The 24,919-nt window shown below is 38.5% G+C and overlaps 1 protein-coding gene across 2 annotated transcripts in view; it reads left to right on the forward strand.

Moving 5' to 3' along the window:
• Positions 1-24,919, forward strand: part of FAF1 (Fas associated factor 1) — a 176,685-nt gene that overhangs the window by 92,213 nt on the left and 59,553 nt on the right. Inside the window, exons 9-12 of one of the 2 annotated variants that reach the window (XM_035122849.3) lie at positions 11,411-11,506; positions 12,050-12,176; positions 13,070-13,133; positions 16,059-16,140. In XM_035122849.3, coding sequence (XP_034978740.1) covers positions 11,411-11,506; positions 12,050-12,176; positions 13,070-13,133; positions 16,059-16,140 — 369 coding nt within the window. The remainder of the gene's footprint in view (positions 1-11,410; positions 11,507-12,049; positions 12,177-13,069; positions 13,134-16,058; positions 16,141-24,919) is intronic. The other variant, XM_088674070.1, reaches the window with a different exon arrangement.

Raw genomic sequence — 24,919 nt, forward strand, 5'->3', positions numbered from 1 at the left:
TTCATCATCTAGTAAGACAGTACTCCTGATTGAAATATTGGGTTATATCGGATATAACTTTTGTTTATGAAATCTGGAAATAAAAATCGTGCCATCTTCTGCTCTGCAATCTATGCTGTTCCCACGAAATTTGAGACGACAAGGATGGCAAAAGACACAACACCACCTGACTTTTCAGACTTTGAACAGCAACTTTTGGAATTACTTTTGGACTTTTTAAGTGAACTGCGTCAGAATGCAATTCAGCCTTTTAAAATAAACCAGAGCTGTGCGGAACCTGAAAAGGAACTAATTTCAACAGAGAGTGTGGAGCCACTAAGCCTGGACAATGTAATTGAACCCAAAGAAGAAGAGGAAAAAGAGTGAGGGGGGACACACAAGACTTAAATTTAAATCAATGGGCTTTCAATGAAGAACCAGCATGGAACATTGCACTCTCAGTGAGAGAGGGAGAGCAAGTTCCAAGCAGGGGGTCAGAATCTATGGGGAATAAAAACTGTGAAAGGCTGAAATGTAGATACGAAGTTGGATGGTGTTAAATAGTTAAAGAATTGGGGAGGCAGCAGGGGACTAAGAGGGAAGAGTGGTGGTTGGGCTGGGACAGAGTATGAGTGGGGTGAGGGATATTAACGTATGTTATTTTCTGACTGATTAAAATGATCCGGAACTGGAATGATTTAGGGAGCTGGCTGAATCACCTGGGGACCCTGAGTCCAGGGGAGGGGGGGTTGAATTAGATTAAATTGTTTAATTACGATTATGGTAGAAGTAGTATTAGTTGAATCTATGGAAATTTTTTTGGGGGGGGAATTATAGGCCATGGGGAGAAATAGAAGATAAATGGATGGGAAAGTAATTTTGGATTTGGAATATTCAATGATTGATAGAATGTAGATAGTTGATGTTTTTTAGATTAGAAACAAGATTGGGGGAAATTGTTAATGATAAAATGTGTTAGAATGATATAAGAAATAATATGCAAACTGCCTAATTTGGATTTAAAAATGGACCCGGTGGGGGGGGAATCGAGGAAGTCAACAATGTTAATTAAAAAATGGTAGTAAGAATATGTTTTGCTTTTTATGTTTTGTATTTTTTGTATTTTTCTTTTCTTTTTTGTAATTTTTTTTTGTTTGCGTTTTTTTGTGATCGTGTAATGTTGGGAGAATCAATAGAAATCATCTGGGGGGGGAAGGAAATATTGGGTTATTTGTGTTTTATTGTAGAAAACATCTGTATGTTTTAAAGTAATAATAGGCTTTTTTTAATATAAACCTCTTTACAAAATTACGGTACCAATATAGAGTTGTTGGGTCCTCCTCCTTCAGCTGTCTGCTCATTAACATGGACAGTTCTCTAGAACTGTATTTTAATATCTGGCTACATTACAGACCGCTTCTTGGTGTCTAGGGATTGTTCTTTCAGTGTTGGAGTATTTAATGAATCAAAGTGGAATGTGTTGAAATGTTTCTGAATTGTGTTATTGAAAATAATACCCCTTAGACATGATAGTTTATTTCATCTCTACGGTGACATATTCACAAAACTCATTAAAAGAACGCCCGAGCTTGCAATTATTAGACAAAGGGTGACTCACTGATATTGCTGCAGGGATTTAACACTTCACTGTAGCCTTCAGTTTCTATTAAGTTCATTATATTAACATAACCTGCAAATTGAAACATAACAGTCACAGCCACGCATATGAATATATATGTTTAGGTAGACCCAGGGACAAATTGAGGTTAACCAGAGTTCTATGCATGCCATGACAAAAGGCGCCCTGTCCCAGTCTTTGGGTTTCTAACTCTCTATAAACATGATAGATAGGGATGAATGCTTTAAATTAAAACTCTCTTCTCTTGTGATTGGTCTTTGTTTAATAGTGGCTGTATTTTCTTTTTGGGTTGGAAGTAGGGTCCAGGGTGTGTATATTTCAGGGCTCACTACATTTAAGTCCCAAGCGGAAGGAAAGCAAGTAGTGGGCTTCTTGCTTCTCATCAGTTGAGGGGTTCCTGGCTCCGTGCATTTCCAGCTTTCTGACCTGCGTATGTAAGGAAATATGATCAGTTCCTACAATGCCCTTTGTTTTTCCTGCAAGGGTATCAGGTACCCATGTAAGGCATTCTAGTGCCTTTGTGTGTTAAACCTTGCATTTACAACTATGAAGTCTAGAACTAGATCTTACAAAGAAAATTAAGAATCTTGATATTGTAACCAAATCCTATACTGGATCCTTAGGGCCAATGTGTGCACTAATATATGACATGTTTTTCATTATCCTACATGGATGATAAAAACATAATTTCAGATGGCAAATATTAAGGGTTCTAGATTTGAATGAAAGAATTCCTGAAAATGTAAAAGGATAGATTTTGGATGAGCCTCTTATGGCTCTGTGGACCATAAGTCAGGATTGTTTGGAGATACATTGGGTTGTACTAAAGTCTCTGAAGAGTAAAAAGAGGGGAACAGTTCAATAGGCCCATTGATTTCTGGTTTCTTTAAGAGAACCCATCAGTATTTTTTTTTGTACCACGTAAAGCAGAAATCTCCTGTCCATAAGTGCCGTACTTAATAGTTCATGGGCTGGCCTTCCATGACTAATGTCCTGACATATATGTTGAAAAACAGAATCTCTATATAGTAACGTGCAGTGATGATGGAGATCCACCATATTTCTGTTGCTTTCATCTCAGTGTAAAGTGTTTAAAGTGTTGATGCCCTACATCAGGCACGTCCAACAGGTAGATTGTGATCTACTGGTAGATCACTGGATGTCTGTGGTAGATCGCTGGTTCAGCTAAAAAAAGCTCAACATTTTCTCCCTGAACTCTCAAAAAACGAGGCTTTCCCCTCCCTAAAAAAGAGCTCAACAACTCTTACACCTGAAACCCCCAAAACAGGGCTTTCATTCCTAAAAAAAAAAAGCTCAACAGCTTTGACCTGAAACCCCCCCAAAAAGGGGGGGTTGATCACTGTCAGTTTTTAACTGTGAGTAGATCTCAGTCACTTGGGAGTTGGCCACCCCTGCCCTACATTGTTAAATAAATAAAACAAAATAAATAATTTAGGGAGACGAACATAAGCAGGATACTGTATAGTGGTTGAGGAAACTTATTAACTTGATGTAAGGTAGAGAGCAAAGATATTGTAAGAAATAATGTTTATTGTTGCTGAAATGTTGGTTTACTAAATTAGGAAAACTTTACACACAGTCTTGTACAATTATAAAACTAATGCATTTTTTATTTGATGTCTAGAAAAAACCCTGGACAGCTCTGAATATTAAAAGAGCTATTTTGACCAACTGGCATATTTTAACCTTTATAATATTGGCAATGGGTAGCTATCATGCAAGGCGCAGTGATCTTTACGTGTAGACGCTTTTAGTCATTTTAGTAGAATATGCATTTTGAAGGGTTAAGGACCTTTATGTAAAACAAAATGAATGTGGGGCAAATTACCTGTTGCCATACATTTTTGTTTATAAAAAGCCACTAGCTCCATGTGTTTTGGCAGGCCAACAGTGCAAAAATCTCATTATGTTTGAGGCTAGTTTCATGAATAATTATATCATGAAGAAAAAAATGGACCACAGAAAGCCCATTAGAGTTGGAATAATTTGTTGGATCCATCAGTTGGTAACACAACTGCTTGGAGTTTGCCAAGGAATTATATAGCACTGAAAAAATATCCAGCCATTCTTTTGTTTGCCATCCCTGGTTTTCTAATGCAGTGAGATAAATGGCATCCCACCACAGACCATTGTCATGCCAAGTGGTTGGTTGATAATCTTTGTGAATGCAAAGTAGATTCAAGATTCTAGAGGGTTTTTTTTTGCTTTGGGTAAGCAGAGTGCAGTAAGCAGTAAAAAACCTGTTACCTTTCGTTGTGTTACCTATTTTATTATTAGGACATACAGGTGAAACTCGGAAAATTAGAATATCATCGAAAAGTGCATTTATTTCAGTAATGCAACTCAAAAGTTGAAACCAATATATGAGATAGATGCATGACACGCAAAGCAAGATATGTCAAGCCTTTATTTGTTGTAATTGTAATTATTTATAAATGGAATGTAATTAATGAAATGTAATAGCGATGTTTATTTTTGTACTATTGTAACTATTTGTTTTATTATTGTGGAATTTCCAAAAGAAAGCATTCGTAAAATTAAAAATAAAAATAAAATAATAATAAATTGCATTACTGAAATAAATGCACTTTTCAACGATATTCTAATTTTCTGAGTTTCACCTGTAACTGTCAAGTTCCCATGGCCTTCTGTCACTAAGCTCTAAATGAGTAACTGAAATAATCAACTTAGTTTTATTCAGAATAGCTCCATTGAAATTAATGGAACAAACTTTGTCATGCTCATTAATTTCAATAGGTCTACACTTAAGTTAAACTTAGTTGACAAATCCTCTTTTCTCTTGTGCTCCATAAAGCTCAAAGTGTATTGCTATCATTACATAAAATCATCATTATTGAATAAAATTTAGCTGATGCTGAAATAGGTGGATTTATCATCATCTTGCTCAATAATGTTGAAGCTGCAGTGTAGATGTGACAGAGAGATCTAGTACCCCAGGACCCTTAATCTATGCCATGGAAGTTTGGGTCCTAAGATAATTAAAGCTGGGACTGGCCCTGTGCAACGGGTGCCTTTTAAATGAAACATGACTACAGGAGTTTCTTCTACAATTGTTATCAGTAACAGTAAAACTGTCATCTTTTATCCAGCCCTACTTTCATGTGGTTTATGTGAAAGCTCTACAGCTTTACGTGGTTTATGAAGCACAAATTTAGCTATAAATTATTAGACTATGAAAACTGATAAAATTCTACCCTTCATCTATAAAAGAAACCTCATATGCTGTGAGTCACACTGCTATAAATATGACAATTTCTGATACAGATGATTCATGATCTGTTGGGGAATACCTGAAGAGTTAACTTTATGACTTTCTCAATCTAGCACCATGCTGTGATTCAGTTATTTTTATTAAGCAGTTTTTATGAATTGCAGTGCTGCTTTAAGAGGTTTTGTTTTCTCATTTGCTTTAGGCAATTTACATGTATTTTGGATCAGAGAGCTTCCTTTTCACAGGTGTATGAATTAACAAAGCCATTTGAGCTATTTTTCATTGATATGTTTTAACTGCTGTGTTATAAGAGGAAATAATGCTGAAGAAACTGGAAAATTGGGAAATGTGTCGCTGCTAGCCTATGAGTAAAGGGCATATGCTAAATTGCAGAGTGCAGGTTGTGGCAAACATGAAGTTAATGTACTGTTGCTTTGTCAGAGCACATTAAGATCAATATGGTGGGGAAGTATTTTTTCTGCTTGAACTAGACATATTAAGGCATAATTCAGAATGCTTTCAGTTGGCCTGGGTTGAAAGGGGGAGAATGCCCAACAGGAAGAAAGTATTTGTGAAAATGAATAAACTTGTGAGCCGTGATTAGCCTCATGGCAGATGATACCTCTTCAGGTTCCATTCATAAGTTTGTCTTTTTCCTCAGCTTCCATATATCGTATGTAGTTGTGCATTTGTTTATGGCAGGGGATTTCTAACTTTAAAATACCCCACTCGTTAAACAAAATATTCCCTGAGGTGTTTTTAAGTAATTAGCTGAAGGCCTGTCAATTTGAGTTGGAGGAAAGATATAAGGTGGGGGAAAGATATAAAACTCCAGTACTTTTTTCTAGCACTGTTCGCCACATCCAGTCCTAAAGTATGGAAACTGGCCAAACTCTCCTCCCTCTTCTCCCAGTCCAGGCCAATAACTATGTAAGGCTTAAAGGATGTTAAAATTTGTATAACATCCTTCATCCACAGATCTCAGGGCAGTTCACAACCATGTTAGGAAAAGGTCCGTGATTATGACAGACATGTATGTCAGGGACTGGCTGAATGAGGAAGAGTGGTGGGCGCCAACTGCACAAGAGCCCCGGAGGAAGGACATGGAAGAAGAAGACTAAGACCCTGGATTGTGGTGGTGGGACACTGAGGAGCAGTCTGAGAAAGGGATGAGCTGGGAGGTGCTAGAAGCAAGAGTTTTGAGCAATCAAGGGTGATCAGAAGAAGGAGGCCCTTCCAGGACAGGGCTAGAGGCGGAGAGTTGCAGTGTAAATGCAGATTCAGATAGAGAGGTGTTGGAGGTTGCCTTTGCTACCCAGCAGCAGGACAGTCCCAGTCCCACTGATGCTCCTCCCCCTCTGACACCTTGCTGTAGGAGAGTCCTGCAGGTTGCTGAGCAATGGACCTGACAGGCCAAGAGGAGGAGTCCACCCCCTCAACATAGCCTTCTTCTGCTTGGGAGGGATCCAGAGTGAGAGGCTAGAAATTGCATTTCACGTCTCATGTTCTTCCTGCCCTGTGGATGACCTGTGCTTGCCTGACAGCTCTGTGACACTGTACATTGTATCCCTTGTTTGACCATCCACTTGCCATCTCTCTCACACACAGCTTTATTGCAGTCCATAGACAAAAAATACACCATACTGTGTACTGTCATCTCACTGTACTGTTCTCCAGACATTCGCTTCTCTCCTATGAGTACTCCTATGATTATTGCATATATAATAATGTATATACAGTAAATGACTGTTTGAAGGGATTTTGAAGGGTGTGTTTCAAATGGCACTTGCAAATTGAAGGGGTAGGGATAAATCTTCTTGCTAGTCTTCTACAATGTCTGCAGTAGCCATTGCTTTTTAAAAAAACAATACTTAGGCTGCAATCCTATGCACACTTACCTTGGGAGCAAGTTCTATTCAGCTTAGCAGAATTTACTATTCACTAAACAATTTTAGGATTGCATTGTTACCTTTTCAAAAAGTTGAAGAATCTTAATACTTAAGAGTCTTCTTCCTCTTCCTATGAATTGATTTAGCCTTTTTTACGAATATGCATGCTGGTGCCTTGAAGAAGCTGAAATCGGGGGAAAAACTATTGACACTTTCATAATTGTTGTTGTTGTTTAGTCGTTTAGTCGTGTCCAACTCTTCGTGACCCCATAACAGCAGACCTCAAAGGGGAATTCTCCTTTAGAAGGTGCACATACAGACCCCAAGCATGGTTTGACTTTGGAGTTTAGTGTATGTGACTTCAGAATACAGGAAGGAAAACTTCCAGGAAAAATAAAAAGAGCAGCTATCAATGTTTTCTTAAATTTTCATCAGCAGGCCATTGTCTTCAGTGAAAATATTTTCCTTCCTAAATTTTATTTTTCTAAACTCAAATACATTGTAACTGTAGATGTGCCCTTTATATTAATCTGTATCCTTGTTTGGAAACCTACCATGGGAACCTTTTTATGAGTCTTGGAATGAATTTCATGCAACCTGTATTAAAGGGCTTAAATTACGTATTCGGACACTGTTCTCGGACTTGAATTAGAAACTTTTCTCCTCCCCTCCTCTCTTCCCTTCCAAGGTTAAACCTGTGATAAGTAATTGTCACACTTAGTGCCCTTCTACAATGCTAATTCAAAGTGACATGTCTAAACTGGCCCTAGTAACATGAAGAAACCTAACAGGTGTGAGGGGTGGATCTTCCCATGGGCTCTGCTGCACTTCTAACTAGAGAAAAACCTAGAGAAAAAGTGAAATGAACCTTGAATAAATCTGTCAGCAGTAATTATCTCAGCAGCACTTTATGAGGGGATAAAGTAAGCATTGGTGCTAGTGGAACGTGAACACACTCCACCCTTGTGATTTTTTCCAGCATCCAGTTAGTGTTTAATTTTTTTTAAAAAAAAGATTTAATGCCTGACATGTTATGTGTTGTATACAAAAGGAAAATAGTTCATTTCCTGTGAAAAGATGAAACTAATTAGTTGTGCTGGTTTTACTGGTGTTATCAAGGGCTTAAGAATACTGTAAACCCAAAAAGTTTTTGTTAATTTTGAAATAATTTCAGTGAAATTTCATGCTTTTTTGAGTGCCAAGAGATAATGGCTGCCTTTAGTCATGCCAGCATAGAAACCCAAATCTTTTTGCTAGCTTTAAGAATTTAACAGCACAAACCTATTAATATTCTTGTTCACTTTGGCTTGACATGTCTCTCCCACCATGTTTATATAGAAAACATTGCTAAAGGAAGTATAATATAAAAGGTAAGGTAAAAAGAGTATAAAATGTTGAGCATAGAGCATATATGCTGCTATTGCTGCCAATCCTGCCAATGATGGTTGATGGTGGATGGTGGCTGTGGAGCTCAGATTCGATGACCTGGTATCTCACTTCTTCAGCAGCCTCAGCTTTTGTAGCTGGAGTCAGTCAGGGCCCTGTCCTCCAAGGCCAAGTGGGAAAAGGCCAGCAAGGCAGGGAGCAATTCTTCCAGGACTCACAGCCAATATGTCCCCTGGCCTCTTCAGCAGCCTGTTTTTCTATCTTGCATCTAGTTTTCGCACAGAATATTTATTATTATTTCTCCCTAAGAGACCTTATCTAAAACAGTATGGTGGCCTTCTACTGTCCAATTCTACAACATGCTTAGCTAGATGAGAAAACCTCTCACTGATTTTGAGCTATATAAAATCCCACCCTGAGCTATGTTTTAATACTACTGAACACCAAGAAAGCAAACGGGCACCATCATGTTCTCAGTGTCTGACTTACCTAATATTCTAACCCATTTCTCCAGCTTTAATTGGGAGGAAGCCATCTATCATGAGACCCTTGGATCTAGTTAGTTTGCTACCACCAAACCTCTATTTGGCATTAGTCACCTTTCGTTTAGTGCGCTCCTTAGTGAGAGCTTAGGTATATAAACAGAAGTTTCTTCCCCTCCCAAATACTACATTCAATACTGAATGAAGCATGTGATATAAAATGGCAGTGCCAGCATTACGAAGGCAAGCGTAGATTCTGTTTTATGTATGAAAGAGTTTCACTGATAATTGAGCTTGACCTGAATGTCTGCTTTAATATTTCATTTATTGCAAAAGAGTCATTTCCTTTTAACTCTGTGATTTTAAAATTGTGACTAAACTGCTATTTAACCTTGCTACAAGAATGTGGCAGCAGGCTAGTCCAGGCAGGTCAACACTCACTTGGTTAGCTAGCACACTTAATCAGCTTGCTTTAACCTGAAGCAAATTAAGGCTTTTATGAATTCTAGCACATAAGTGATTAAAAACACCCTGACTTGAGGATAAAAATAAATAAGAGTATTTCTAGCATACTTGCTAGGCTTTGGATAAGACTTTTTTAGCCACTACAGTGACTTGGAAAGTAGAACTTCCTTCACTGTTTTTTTACATACAGACATTTAGCCAATACATTTTAAATTGTTATAGAAAATACACATCAGTTACTGTTTATTCAGTTTTGACAATATGTGTATTTTTACCCTGCAAGGACATGTTTGCATAGCTGCTTATTAATCAAGAAGGCTATGTGTCAGTTGATGGAGCGGGGGAGAAATGTAGATGTAACTCTGTTGTTATTCTTCTAAAGTGAATAAAGATTTTAAAACTCTCAGCTATTGGACAATTTAAATGTAACATGCATATTTTTCAATACTGCCTTAACCTTTTAGTGCACAATATATAGCAAAGTAGTCTCTGCTTTCTGAGGTCAGGCCATATTCACAAACTGAGATGCACAACTGAGTTACCCTTTAGTTCTTTATCCATATGACATGTTTCCTTCACAAAGGAAACCTCTATAGTCTGTGTTAAGGGAAGAAATAGGTTGTCAGCAGCGTTTTTACAGTGACTAGACATGTTTGCAAGCTACTGTCTCCTACATTGCTACATGTTTCCACGGCTTCTAAATGTTCTTACCCTTGTGAGAGCCCCTTATCAATACCTCGCTCCCTCTCAATAACTTAGGCCTCTTCCAAGTTGGCTCAGTTTTCATAGTCTGACTTCTTCTAGATAGACCAGGCATCCCCAGACTTTGGCCCTCCAGATGTTTTATACTACAATTCCCATCTTCCCCGACCACTGCTCCTGTTAGCTAGGAATCATGGGAGTTGTAGGCCAAAACATCTGGAGGGCCGCAGTTTGGGGGTGCCTGAGATAGACTCTCCGCTAATGATTTTGGGAATCTGAGGTCTAAAGCTGATTCAGATTACCTTAATAATGGGAGCTGCCCACTCCTACTCAGTCACCTGCTGTGTACTTTGACTCCAACCATCTGTTGTCTTCAGTGCTATCTTGGCTCCAATTCAGGCATGTCCAAAGTCCGTTTCGGGGGCCTAATCTGTCCCGCCGGTCAGTTTAATCCGGCCCCTGTGGCTCAACATCTTTGGGGTAAAATCATAAAAAAAACTTCAATCCTAAAAAAGGTCTACAACTTTAGTTCGCCCTTTGGTCGGCCCTCACGTCCCTTCACTTCATTAAATCTGGCCCTCTTTGAAAAAAGTTTGGATACCACTGCATGGATGGTGTTTCAGATGCCTTGGGTTTTTTCTTCAGTCACCACAACTGTGGTGAGGGCCTCTTCCTACCTATTGCCTTTCCACTACTGGTTAAGAGAAATGTAAATGAGCCCCAATTTGTCAAGTACATGAGCTTAGTGCAGACCAGCAATACAGCAATAATGAGGTAGCTTTAACTGTTTGCCGTGATGTAGAAGTTTGAGGATTGAAATGAAAGATATATTGGAAATAAATCGTGTCAAGAAAGGATATTGTGGTATAAAATGATATATAATGAACTGAAAAAAATGTTGAAAAAAAACATTTGTTAAAAAAACAGAAGTTTTCCTGCTCGGAATTTTAGATCATGATATAAGAGAGGGAAACTGGAGATTGTTTATGTATGTGACAACAGCAGCAAGAATTTTATTAGCACAAATATGGAAAACAGAAAACACCAACAAAGGAAGAATGGCGAGCCAATCCAATGGACTATGTGGAACTGGCTAAGCTGACAGAGAGGATACATGAGAGAGACAACATTGATTTCAAAAAGGAGTGGGAACCATTCATAAACTATATAAAAAGACAGTATAAAGATTTGGACTTGGCAGGTTTTGACTAAACTTTCACAACTATATAAGAGGTAAAACCAGCAGGGTATAGAATTTGTTTAATAAATCAATACGGAAATACGGGGGAAACCAAAGAGGGGGGAGGGGAGAAATATGGATATATAAATTGTTCAATTAAGATTTGTGGAAAATTTGTTGTTACAATTTGAAAATTTAATAAAAATTATTTTAAAAGAAGAAAGAAAGGATATTGTGGAATGATCTCAAGTATCACATCCTTTTTTCTAGTTTCATTTTGTATAACAATATTCCTTGTGGGTAAATTCTAAATTTTCCAATCTTTAATTTTTTATTCCAGTTCACTCAAGTCTACTGTAGTTTGGTTTTAGTCACTGAAAGTAGCATGTTCATCCAAATCTGATAGCTGATGCAGCAATGTATCCTGTGTTTTAGGTGACCCTAGCAGCATCAGGAGTCTCTTATCCTTGCCACCGACTTACAGTTGGAAGAAGATCCTCACCAGCACAAACCAGAGAACAGTCAGAAGAGGTAAACACAACCTCCTCCTCTTCCTTCTCACACACAAAATATGATATTCAGATACTCGTTCAAGCTATGCTGAAAGCCACATTTGTTTTCTGGTTACTGCCCACAAAACTCAGTTTGACTCTGCTATAACCTAATCTGTGCTGAAGTCGGATTGTTTCAAACAAGCCATAGCTAAAATTAACCACAGTTTGTTGAGTTTAGATCACAAGACAAGCTGCAGTTCATTAAAAAAAATGGAAGTGAAAACTCTTCCTAGCTAGGTTGAAGGAGGCAATCAACAAAGTTAGGGGAAGGCTAGGCTCATGCCATCACAACAAACCACAGTCTATCATGCTGTATGAACACATCCACTATTTACAATCCTATTTATACAAAATAGTTTTCTCAAGCCAAAATATATAGGGAATTTCCTCTGAGGTTCTTAATTTCAAACAGGATGACTTTTATAGTTGTATATGTGAAACTACTAATATTCAAACAGTATTATATTATAAATATAAATCTGTTCCACATTATTCTTAACTATGGCTTTTACTAAATTAGCAATGCACAGATGTACATATGGTTAGTGACAGTGATGGAGATGACTTTGAAGATGCCACAGAATTTGGAGTGGATGATGGAGAGATGTTTGGAATGGCGTCTTCTGCATTGAGGAAATCTCCAATGAGTAAGTAATGCAATCCTTCATGCTGTGAGAAGTGTAACATTGTACTGACAACAGTTGAACAATAGGAAAGAAAACAAACTTAGGTTCCTTTTGTTCCACCAGATAGTTTTCTTGGAGACATATTCTAAGAAATGTATGTCAACATTCAGTGATAAACTCTTTTTTTAAATTAAAAAAGCTGACTTAAAAAGGGAGACCTGAGAAATTAAGACTGTATAAATGAATTCTGGATTCAGGCCTCCAGGTCCTCAAAAAACAATTTCTATCTATTGTGGAGGCAGATACACAAAATAATATTTTTAAGGAAGAAGAAGAAGAAGAAGTTTAAATTAGAATTTGATAGATAAAATATATTGCATTTTGATTTTGGTGTTCCTCAAGAAAGAAAATATTTCAAGGAAATTGAACTTTTAAAAATTCACAACTTGCAATCAATTCTCTTAGACTTAAAACTTAACTTTCGGGCTGAATCTACTAGCCTACTATATTTCAATGGTTTTTCTTTGAAATATTACTAAGATTTATCATTATTCTAGAACTAGGACAAAAGCTATACAAATACCTGTGCAAAATATTTCAAAGAAAAACCATTGAAATATAGTATAACTACAGTTATAAGATGGCTTATAAGATTCTAATTTTATTGTTACAATAATAATACTGTCGTATGCAAAAACCGATACGTTGTTTTTATTGTCTTCATCTTCCTAGAATTGTTTGGAAATTCCATATGCCCAAAAGGCCAAATTATTGCTGTTCTCTTCATTAAGGGGTCTTAAAAGTTATTTGAATAATTCATATGTTCAATTAAAGGAAATGTTTTTAAAAATGTAATATGAATACTATTCTATGGATAATTATACTATACTATGTACTATTTTCCTTTCTTTTAGTGCCAGAAAATGCTGAAAATGAAGGAGATGCCTTATTACAATTCACAGCAGAATTTTCTTCAAGGTTAGACTTGTAATTGTGCATATTTTCTGCATCTATGGTTTATGAATGTGACTTATATTTTTACAAAGCATTTGGGAAAAAGTGTGGAAGGGATAAGAATTTTATGATATTTGAATCCCAAAGTTGTCAGATTTCTTTAGGAAATTTATTTTTAAACTTAAAATGCGACCTGTTTCTCCACATTGAGCCTCCCAACTGTAAACCCTTTAGCTTCCCTAAATATCCAACCACACACTTTCCCTGTGCATGCTCTTCCAAAGATCGCAGCTACTCTAAACCATAAGACAGCCAGCAGTGGATTTTTTTGCAGTAGAGAGCTCTCATCAGGATGGAATTATTGAAACATTTCATTCATAACACACATGATTGTGAAATTATTTTGATGTTTCCAATATGTATTTTTTCACAATACCTCAAGGACTGCCTCTTTCCATATGAACCTACCTGGACCCTGAGATCATCTTCTGAGGCCCTTCTTCATATGCCTCCTCCACAAGAGGTCCAGAATGGGCATTTTCTGCAGTTTCTCCCCGTCTGTGCAATGCTCTCCCCAGGGAGGTTCCTTTTTAATCAGGCCTTTGGTTGATTGACATCCTATGCCCTTTAAAAATAGGGTTTTGAGGGGCATGTTACTGGGTTCTTTCTGTTTTTATTTTGGCTGTTTTATTTTGTGGTTTTATATTCTGATTTTTATCCTGTGAACTGCCCTGAGACCTGCAGGTTTAGGGCTCTTTGCAAATTTAATAAAAATAAATAAATAAATAAATAAATAAATAAATAGTCATGCACTATGGGATTTTTTTTAAAAAAAGATTATCTCATAAGTTTATGAGTGTGGTATGGATTGGCTGAATGGATATATTTCATAAAAAATGAAAGAGTAAAGGGAACAGTGATCTAGAGGTAGGTATACTCAGACCTCTGTATGCCCCATGGACAGGCCACAATCTTATGCGGGAGAAAGGTTCACAAATGTGCATGGTTTGAATATAGGGTCGGTGCACTTGTATTCTTTCTAATGTCCTGTTTCCCTGTTATAGCAATCTGCACAAGGGGGTGTGACTCTCCTAGTGGGGTAGGAGAGCTGGGGGGTGGGGAATCACATCTGGCAACCAATGTGCCCCTTTGGTTTCAGATAGTACATGGGTAAAGGTAAAGGGACCCCTGACCATTAGGTGCAGTCGTGACCGACTCTGGGTTGCGACGCTCATCTCGCATTATTGGCCGAGGGAGCCGGCGTACAGCTTCCAGCTCATGTGGCCAGCATGACAAAGCCGCTTCTGGCGAACCAGAGCAGCACACGGAAACGCCGTTTACCTTCCCGCTGTAGTGGTACCTATTTATATACTTGCATTTTGACGTGCTTTCAAACTGCTAGGTTGGCAGGAGCTGGGACCGAGCAATGGGAGCTTACCCTGTCGCGGGGATTCGAACCGCCGACCTTCTGATCAGCAAGCCCTAGGCTCTGTGGTTTAACCTACAGTGGTTTAACCACAGTATATGGGTGGACAGGTCTAAAAAGCCTGAGACACAAATTTTCTCGACTCTAGGACAGGCATCCCCAAAGTCGGCCCTCCAGATGTTTTGGGACTATAATTCCCATCAGACCTGACCACTGGTCCTGTTAGCTAGGGATGGTGGGAGTTATAGTCCCAAAACATCTGGAGGGCCGAGTTTGGGGGTGCCTGCTCTAGCAGCTATGATTGCTCATTTACCAGAAGTAATGTATTTAGTGTTAACTCTGAAAGTGTATACTCAATTCTGACCAAACCAAGCCTCCGGGTACAGATGGGAATGAAACCTCAGAGAGCCACTTTCAGTCCATGGTATAATTCCACATAAAGGCAGCTTCCTAAGCCATGCAGCTCAGCTTTTGAGAACTGTTGTTAGGTGCCTATCTTCAGCAGCCATTATAAGACTGACAATGTTGGTTTTGGTGGAAGGCATTTAAGAGGGTCATTTTTGAGTAGGATCCAACTGCCTGTAGGAGCAAATTTTCAATTTCTACACTCTTCTCTTCGATATTCCTATTGACTAGCTACCTTCAAAAAGAAACGTCTTATTTTACCTTTTGAATTTCTCTGCTTTTCATGAGCAGTGGGATAGTTTAACATCCTGTTGAGAATATTTTTCTATCTGATTCCAGATTAGGAAGAAAGGGAAGGAAATGTAGTTAGCTGAGGCTGGGTCAAATGGCTATGAATAAACTTAATGCAGTTATGGAAGGTGAGGAGACAATACTCAAATTGTTCTTGTAGCTAATGCAGTTTCATGCAGTTAGCTCTACCATGGGAACTTTAGTGGCTCAAACTTGTGAGTTTTGATTTTGAAACTTGTTATTCTGAGCAACTTCATATGGTCAGAGGTGTGGCAGGAAGTACTTATGCTTTCTGCAATTTTGGGTAACAAGCAAAAGGCAAACTTCTGCAAATGCCTCATGGAGAGCAGCTCTCCATTTGTGTCATTTAGAAACCCCTCCCTCCCTCCCTCTATAAGTTTCTGTTTCTACTACGGTACCAACCTGTTCCTGCCCCTGTCCCTTGGAAGACAAATGAACAAATAAGAACAAAAATTGATTTTTGTGGCATCATTTGTTTAAAGCTAGCATTCTATCATTTAATTTAAGTTTTACGCTAAGTATAAGATTAATAACGTTTACATTTCAGGCATGCCAAAGTCATTTACTTGAGACTGCTCTCGGTGTCAGTCTTCTATATCTCAGAGTTGCATTTCCGACCCTGGCAGCTCTCAGTTTGATACATAACAATTTTATCTATACAGAAATGAAAAATGTGTATATGCCTGAAATATATTGTGGTGTGTTGACCTGAAGTGTTGAATGCAAATAAAATGTTTTAAATATTGCTTCCTAGAAAATGTAGTTACTCTGTGTTTTTTAATTGAAGCATTTTGGTATTCACACAGATATGGTGACTGCCATCCAGTATTTTTTATTGGATCATTAGAGGCTGCTTTTCAAGAGGCTTTCTATGGAAAAGCTAGAGATGTAAGTACATTTTTAATACTATACTGTCTAAAATGCCTTCTGGCCACTTCCTACACTGATTCACTATTGCAAATGTGCAGTAGTTAGTTCCAAAATTGGTTATGTTTGCATGTCACATTGAAGCATAGTTAATATTTAACTGTGGTTTAACATGAAGAAGCAGCAGTGCATGCTGGTCAGACATCCCTACTTTACTTTCGCCCCTACTTCCGACTATGCCATGCTGGAAGCGGCGAGTCATAAACCTTGACTTGTCATGTTGTTTGAGCCCTAGTGTTGTACCCGATACTATGTCAGTGGAGTTCTCGTTGCATGACCAGTGCCTTCCACCTTTCCCCACACATTCCCAAAATCTGCTCTGGAGGGTCTCTGGAGTAGATTTTGACGATGCACGGGGGAGAGGAGGGGGAACATCCATTGCGCAACTAGAAGTCTGCTGCTCAAGTGGAGCAGCAGTATTAGATACAACGCCTTGGCTATGGGCAATAAGGGTGAGTTGTTAGAAAAACAAACCACAAGCTTGGATTCAAATGACATAAGAAGCCAAGGCTTGTGGGTAGTTGCTCCCAACATGCTCCAGCAGGAGTGGAAGAGCAGTGAAGTGGGGACTTTTTTGTTCACATTAAACCACAGAGACACTTGAACCAGGCCAATGTATCAAGTAACTGAATAACAAGTTTAAAAGGATCAAACTCTCTTACAATTTTACATTATTTCCTAATTTTACTCATTTCCTAATGGGAGGATTTCCTTAAGAGTAGTTATTAGGAAGTAGTAATGTTTTTTTAAAATACAATTTCTAAAATATATACTTCTAAAATAATTGAAATCTGAAACCATATGTTCTAAATTGAGCTTCAGAGGGCACTTAATTTTACCAGGGCAACAGACGAGCTTGAAGCAATAGCATTCTTAACTTGAAGTGAGAAATTGAGTTGGAAGAGTAAATAAAAACAAGATTGAAGGTTTAAATCCTCTGCTAGGCTTTTTGAATTTATATGCTCATTAAATGTTTATTGGAGTGGTCGGATTACGAAGGATTTAGGGAGCTTCATCAACTGGTATATAGTTAATCACTAAGTAAAACACTACATTTTATAAAGTGTTTCTCACGATGCCACACTCAATCCATCTTAATGAAAACCACTTCAAACTGATTTAATTTGAGAGCACTTTGCAGCCAAGAGTGTGTGTAGACCTTGTCCTTTTTCTTGGGGAATTTTAAGTTGCCTGAGCAGAAGGTGTTCTGTAAAAACTCAGCTTCAGCTCCAGAGCAAGAACTAGTTTCTTTGTACTTTGTTTATCCTTTGTGAGGAAAAGATCTAGCAGTTTTTGTGAATATGAATAAGGATAAATTCAATATATGTATGAATAAAATAGAAAGTTAGTGAAATGTTCTGGTTATCAGAAATTGTACTTTTCTTATGCACTTGGTATACACATACCGTAGTAGCTTATTTATTTATTTGTTTGTTTGTTTGTTTATGGATGAAGAGACATTGTGATCTCTCTCTTTTAAGATAGTTACTGAAAATGTGTTATTGCCCAATGTCAAAAAGCCTGTCTTCTCCTACATACATATTCTGACTCTCTCATAATCTAACCTGCCTTAAATTAATGTTAGAAGTAGAGCCAAGTTACTGATTGGTTACAGTATCATCCATTATATGATATGTTTAAACTAGATAAGAAAAATGGATTTTTGGACAAAAGCTCACAATCTGAAAGAGAGTTTTTGCAGAATAAGGAAAAAGTATTACAGACATACCTCGGTTTAAGTATGCTTCGGTTTGAGTACTTTCAGTTTAAGTACTCCGCGGACCCGTCTGGAATGGATTAATCCACTTTCCATTACTTTCAATAGGAAAGTTCGCTTCAGGTTAAGTACGCTTCAGGTTAAGTACAGACTTCCAGAACCAATTACACTCATACTTCGGGTTAAGTACGCTTCAGGTTGAGTACTCCGCGGACCCGTCTGGAACGGATTAATCCACTTTCCATTACTTTCAATGGGAAAGTTCGCTTCAGGTTAAGTACAGACTTCCGGAACCAATTGTGTACTTAAACCGAGGTACCACTGTATCTAAAATGCATAAGCAATTATTGGAATGGGAAACAAAAGACGAGCTGGTTATAGCCTCGGTGACCCACTGGGCAATTGATATAGGGTATAATATAGAACTAAACCTCTGGGAGAAACTCTGGAAGAAAGATCTGAAATTTACTGCATGCTACACGTTGAAAGAGAATACATGAAAATGATTCATAGATGGTATCTAACCCCGAGTAGACTAGCTTAGATCAGTGTTAGAAACTGAGAAATGAAAGCTAGGAGCTAAATGGCACCTTAAACCTAGGTTATTGGCACAACAACTGAATGTCTTGTCTTATAACAAGAATACAAGGCTGAAAACAAGTGAACTGCAGCTAAAATATTATGTTCATTTTTCACACGGTCTATTCTTTCCCCTGCCCACCTCCCACCTCCAATATTCTTAAGAGGGTCTCTTCTCCAGAAGTGGGGAGGCAGAAAAATATCCTCCTTTCCTTTCACTCCGCAGTTTTAATCTAAAATATTAGGTGTAGTACTGCTCCCAGAGCTCAGAAACTGCTCATGCTAATGAAATGCCCTGCTGTAAAATGCGCCTAGACCAATGGGAGTTTCGAACACTGGCTAAGATGTATAAGCGGAATTGGATTTGTGTTGGAAATGTAAAGAAATGAAAACTCTTTTTTAAATATGTGGTGGGCATGCAAAAAAGGTAAGAATATTAAAGGTAAAGGGACCCCTGACCATTAGGTCCAGTTGTGACCGACTCTGGGGTTGCGACGCTCATCTCGCGTTATTGGCCGAGGGAGCTGGCATACAGCTTCCAGGTCATGTGGCCAGCATGACTAAGCCACTTCTGTTGAACCAGAGCAGCACACGGAAATGCCGGTTACCTTCCTGCTGTAGCGGTACCTATTTGTCTACTTGCACTTTGATGTGCTTTCGAACTACTAGGTTGGCAGGAGCTGGGACCGAGCAACGGGAGCTCACCCCCTCGCGGGAATTCGAACTGCCAACCTTCTGATCGGCAAGCCCTAGGCTCTGTGGTTTAACCTACAGCACCACCCATGGGAAATGATATATACTGTAATGGGATTAAAAAATGCTTAAAACAACAATCCCCAAAAAACCAGAGGCATTCTGGTTGTCAGGTGTCAGAAAAACCTTTTAATGTATGCAACAACGGCGGCTCAGATCTTGTTAGCTCAAAAATGGAAGGTGAGGGAGGTCCATAGCAAGGAGTATTTGCAACTTAAGATGATAGAATATGCAGAGTTAGGAGGTCTAACAAGTAGAATAAGAGAGCAAGAAGAACAGGTATTTAAAGCGGAGTGGTAAAATTTTGCTGAAAATAATTGTGTACAGTTGAAAACGGTGTTAGTAATAAGGTAAATTCAACAGTATAACATATTTAAAAGGGATGTAAGATGGGAAATGAATTAGATGGATATACAAAAAATATGCAGGAATGGTGGACAAAGTAAAAGAACCTTGAAACGGTAGGGAGGAAAGTTGTTGAATGGATGGCTATAATGGAAATTTGAAAATTTAATAAAAATTACTAACAAGAAATTCATTTTAGAAGCCTTAGTGATACCTATATAGTTCTTTAAAATACACACACATATGAACTAAGTTTTTTTCTGCCTAGTTTATTGTTGGTATGTTATAGAATACTGTAGGTGTACTAATTCAAACATGAATTTAACTAAATCCACCTTTAAATGATCTGTAAAGATATGGGTTATCTTTTCACATTTCTTCTATATGTGCATGCCTGCCTTTGCTACTGCCAGGTTCAAAGATGCAAGAGTAGATAGGAAGGTCTTTGGTGGCAACAATATTCTAATTTCAGTGCTAGGTGTGCCTACTTACAGAAGGCATTCCAAGGTTGGGCACCACCACAGAAAAAAAATCTGTCCTCTGTGGAAGCTTAACATACTTCTGCTTAATAGGGTACTTGGAACAGAGCCTCTCCAGAAGATCCTAAAACAGGGGTAGGCTAGTAGAGAAAGAGCAATACCTTCCGGTCCAAACCATTTATGGCTTAAAAAGTAAGCACCAGCACTTGAAATTGGGCTCTAAAGCAAACAAGCAGCTAGTGTAGATCTTTCAAAATAGTGGTAATATTGAATGACTCTGACTGTACTCGTCAAAATTCTGGCAGCCAAGTTCCACACTAACTGATGCTACCAGGACATCTCATGGCAGCCACACATAATCTAGCCAGGAGGTTACTAGAACATGAATCACCATAGCTAAGCTATCCCTGTACACAAGGAATTGGAGCAGATGAACCAGCAATGCTGGCAATGTGAACTTTGGGTCACTGAGGCCATCTGGGCCTCAAGTGGCAATGGTAGATCAAGGGGTATCCATAAACTGCATACCTGCTCCTTTAGGGGTAGTGCAACCTCATCCCCACACCTGAGAACACTCACCCACAATGTTTCCATGTTGGGATTCAGCTTCAGGCCAGTTAGTTACTGAATTCAGATTGAACCCTTACATGCCTTATACAAGTTCATAAATGCTTTTAGCAAAAGGATCTTCTAGCTCAGTGTTTCCCAACCTTGTGCCTCCAGATGTTTTAAGACTACAATTCCCATCATCCCTAGCTAGCAAGACCAGTGGTCAGGAATGATGGGAATTGTAGTGCAAAAACAGCTGGAGGCACAAGGTTGGGAAACACTGTTCTAGCTGATGAAATTGATTACAACACTGCCTGGATTTATGAGCACGGTTATACAAGTGGGACCCTGCAACACTATTTTGTTCACTATCTCCCTCCAGGATACTCTGTTCCCACAAGCTTTCTACCTTGCCAACAGCATTTAATTTCCACTGAGCAAGCTAACTCTCAATTGGCCCTTTTTATTTTATGTCCCTCACTTAGTCCCCCCCCCCCAAATAAAACATATTCTCTGATCCGAAATCTATTACCCCTTGGCATTTGCCTTGGGAACAAATGAATGCTGAACACCCCCTCTTAATTTCTATCAACTATGCAGAAGAGGAAGAACACAAACTGAAATATTTTTCCACAAGTACACACTATTGCAATTTTATTGGGAAGCCAAGAGTGTGTCCCTGGATTATCTAAGATCAAAAATTAATTATAGAACTGTAGAATTTCAGAGTTGGAAGGGACCCCCAGAGCCATCCAACATCTGCTTAAAAACCTCCAAGGAAGGAGACTCCACAACCTCCCAATGGAGTCTGTTCCACTGTCGAATGGCTCTTACTGTCAGAAAGTACGTACTTCCTGAAGTTTAGTCGGAAACTCCTTTCTTGTAATTTGAATCCATTAGTTTGAGTCCTACCCTCCAGAGCAGGAGAAAAATATTTGTTCCATCTTCCATGTGGCAGCCCTTTAGATACTTGAATATGGCTATCATATGGATGTTTTCCTATTTTCATATAATTTTTTTTCTGTTTTCCTTAAATCCAAAGCAGAATCATATCCTCTATATCCATAATTTGATTAGCCATATAATCATAGCGGGGTCCATATTGCTGCCGTCCAGGTGCCATAAGCCATTCAGATAACAAAATCTAGACTCCAGCAAACATTCTGTATATTCCGAAAGTATATTAAGGTGATCACTGATTGATGATGAAACAGATGTGAAAAATGTGTTTCACTGTTGCTGTTGCAATAAAATTCCTGTCTCCATGCTGTTTTCAGATTTTGTAGCTTTACTTTTTGCAGCATCTTAATTGCTAAAAGAATAGGCCTGTCCGACAGTCTGATAACATTTCCAAAATAAAAATACTGGAATGTTCAACTGCAAGCAAGAAGTACCTTTAATAATTCCAGCATCTGTTTTTAACAAATATTCTGATGCAAAATATTCTAATATCATGATATTGCAACTCCAACAAGAGTGAACTCAAGCTTTGAAATTATTAATTAAATCTCAAAGCTTTCCTGCTGAGCCCAAATACCAGATGGGAGAATCAATTACGGGTCAAATCTTGAGGTGGATAGAGGGAAACATTATTGGGGATCTGTAATGCTTCACTTCAAGTTACTGAAATAAACACAGTGGCCAACATGATCTGTTTGAGGCCACACACATTGCTTGGAGGTGAGTAGTTAGAATAGATAAGAATAACTCAATCCATATGCACATCCAACCTTGCCCACGGACAGAAAATCCAAATTTATTTTCTGTATTTCAAAACAAAAATGTTCATGTAATATATTTTGCAATACTTCAATCATTTTATGAAATTGATACATATAAAAAGCTGGTCAAAATGGTAATCGCAATGCAAGTGTGTTGAAATTTTACTTTGAAAATATTAAGAAACTGCCTTAATTTTCAAGCCTAAAAAGATTATGAATGTAGGCCAAATGCTATAAAGCAGCTCAAGCATGTCACACATTTTGTAAAAAGTGTGTTGAGTGTTTGTATTTCAGCTGAGCTCATGCTCTGCATGCAGAAAGTTCCCAGTTCAATCCTTGGGATTTCTGCTTAAATGACTCTGGTGGCAGGGTTTGGAAATACGTCTACCTGAAACTGTGGCTAGGTTCTGCTAGTTCAAGCAGAGTAGTGGTCTAGGTGGACCTGGTTCCTTCGCTCAGTATGAGGTAGCATCATATTTTAAAAAGACTGTGTCACCACAGAGGGCAAAGCAAAGGGCTACATTTATGCAAACCAGTGCTCTTAGTTAAAACAGATTTAGTTATCCTTATTTTACAAAGTTTCTGAATCTTTGGTTGATCCTAAATGCTTATTTGGTTTAGACTGGGTGTGTGTGTGTGTGTGTGTAAAATTATTGCTTGGTTTTGAGTATTCTTCATCATGTGGTCTTTAGATCTAGATGCTGAAAATGATTCACCAAGATGGTTATCAAATTTACTTATCTGTGTACTTCTGATTTAGAAATGTGCTGAAATTATCACCTGCCTAGTTCTACTTCATGATATTAAATGTGAGCTAAAAATGGTTGTGTAAAATAACGTTGAATGGCATGCGGAGAAATAACATTTGAGAGAGAAGATCCACCTAAGCAGCCCTATCAGCAGAAACCTTCTGCAAGGACTACCACTTGTGTGATGGGGCTTTCCCTCTTTTCTTTTTTTCCCTTGTCCCCCTCAGGCTCCCTGGGTCTGGGAAAGCCAGTTTGCTCACCTCTCTGGCTTTCAGGACCTGGACACTAAACTGCAGGCTGCTGCACTCTGGCCTGCTTGGGCCCTGCTTGCCTAGAGATGTGGATACACTGTCTAATACAATCACAACAACATCTACTTTAAATGCAAACATTTAGGTCAAAAGTTAAAAATAAAAGATTTCAAATCAAGTCAACAATAACTTGGTCTTCAGTACCACCTACAGATCCTGGATGAGCACTGCAATTCCTTTTCCCAAAAAGACTATTATCTTTCAAACATGTTACCTGAAACCTGAAAAAGCCTATGCTTTTCCTATTGGTCTGTGACAACTGCTGCCCGGTCACAAATATACCCTTTTTAGGGAAGGTGATTGAGAGGGTTGTGTCTCAACAGTTGCAGGTACTCTTGGATGAAACATATTATCTTGACCCATTTCAGTCTGGATATAGGCCTATTTATAGGACTAAATTAACCTTGGTCACTCCCTTTATTAGGAAAAGGACTGGCAGAATGCAAACCTGTTATTTTTACTTAATCTCTCAGTGACTTTTGATATCATTCACTGTGGTATCCTTCCAATCTGATTTGGTGGGATGGATATTAAAGGTGTTTGGTCATTTTCAGTTTACAGAAAAGGCAGCAAGCTGGACCCAGGCAACTATAGGCCAATAAGTTTACTCAACACGGTGAGTAAACTGTACGCCTCTCATCTCAAAGATAAATTTTCGGAATGGCTCGAGGCGGAGTCTTTAATTGCAGAAGAACAGGCAGGATTCTGGAAAGGAAGAACGACTATTGACCATTGTCTACTTCTACAACATCGTAATTGGAAAATACACAGCTACAAAGTCCTCCTCCCTGTTCGCAGCCTTTATAGATCTTAAAACAGCCTTCAATTCCATTTCACGATCCAAGCTTTGGGAAAAATTGAAAGCCTCCACAATTGATCCTCGTTTATTACAGCTTATTCTATTGCTATATTCAAATACCAAACTCATGGTATGTTGCTCGCAATCGAAATTAGAGTTCCATCCACCCCAATTGGCAAACAAGAAAATATCTATACTATTATATGTGGACGATGCCCTGATAACTGTCTAGGACTGTCTAGGACTACGTTGGATTACGACAGGCTCTTCGGCGGGATATTGTCAAGAGAACCTCCTTACAATTAACTATAAAAAGACCAAAATAATGTCCTTCGCAAAACGTCTCAAAATTCGAACATGGACTATAAATGGTCGAAAGATTGAACAAGTGCATACCGGTAGTTTTAAGTATTTAGGCGTAGTCTAAAGTAGTCTTAAGTATTTAGTTTAAGGAACAACAGAAGCTAACAAAACCGCTTTTGCTATTATAAGATTTCTAAGAACAAAAGGCGCCCATTACATTCCAGCGGCATTAAAGCTTTATGAGGCGAAGGCACAGGCTCAACTACTCTATGGGGCTCAACTATATGTCCCTATCCCAAGTTTAATCCAATTAGAAACAGTCCAGTCAAAGTTTATTGGAGCGGCTCTCCAAACACCTCCCTATGTGTCAAATGCCACCTTACGGTTAGAAACAGGAACGATACAGGTGGAGGCCAAAATCTGGATACAAGTGTG

The sequence above is a fragment of the Zootoca vivipara genome, chromosome 7 (assembly GCF_965207765.1).
Source record: "Zootoca vivipara chromosome 7, rZooViv2.hap1.1, whole genome shotgun sequence".
NCBI classification, from domain to species: Eukaryota; Metazoa; Chordata; class Lepidosauria; order Squamata; family Lacertidae; genus Zootoca; species Zootoca vivipara.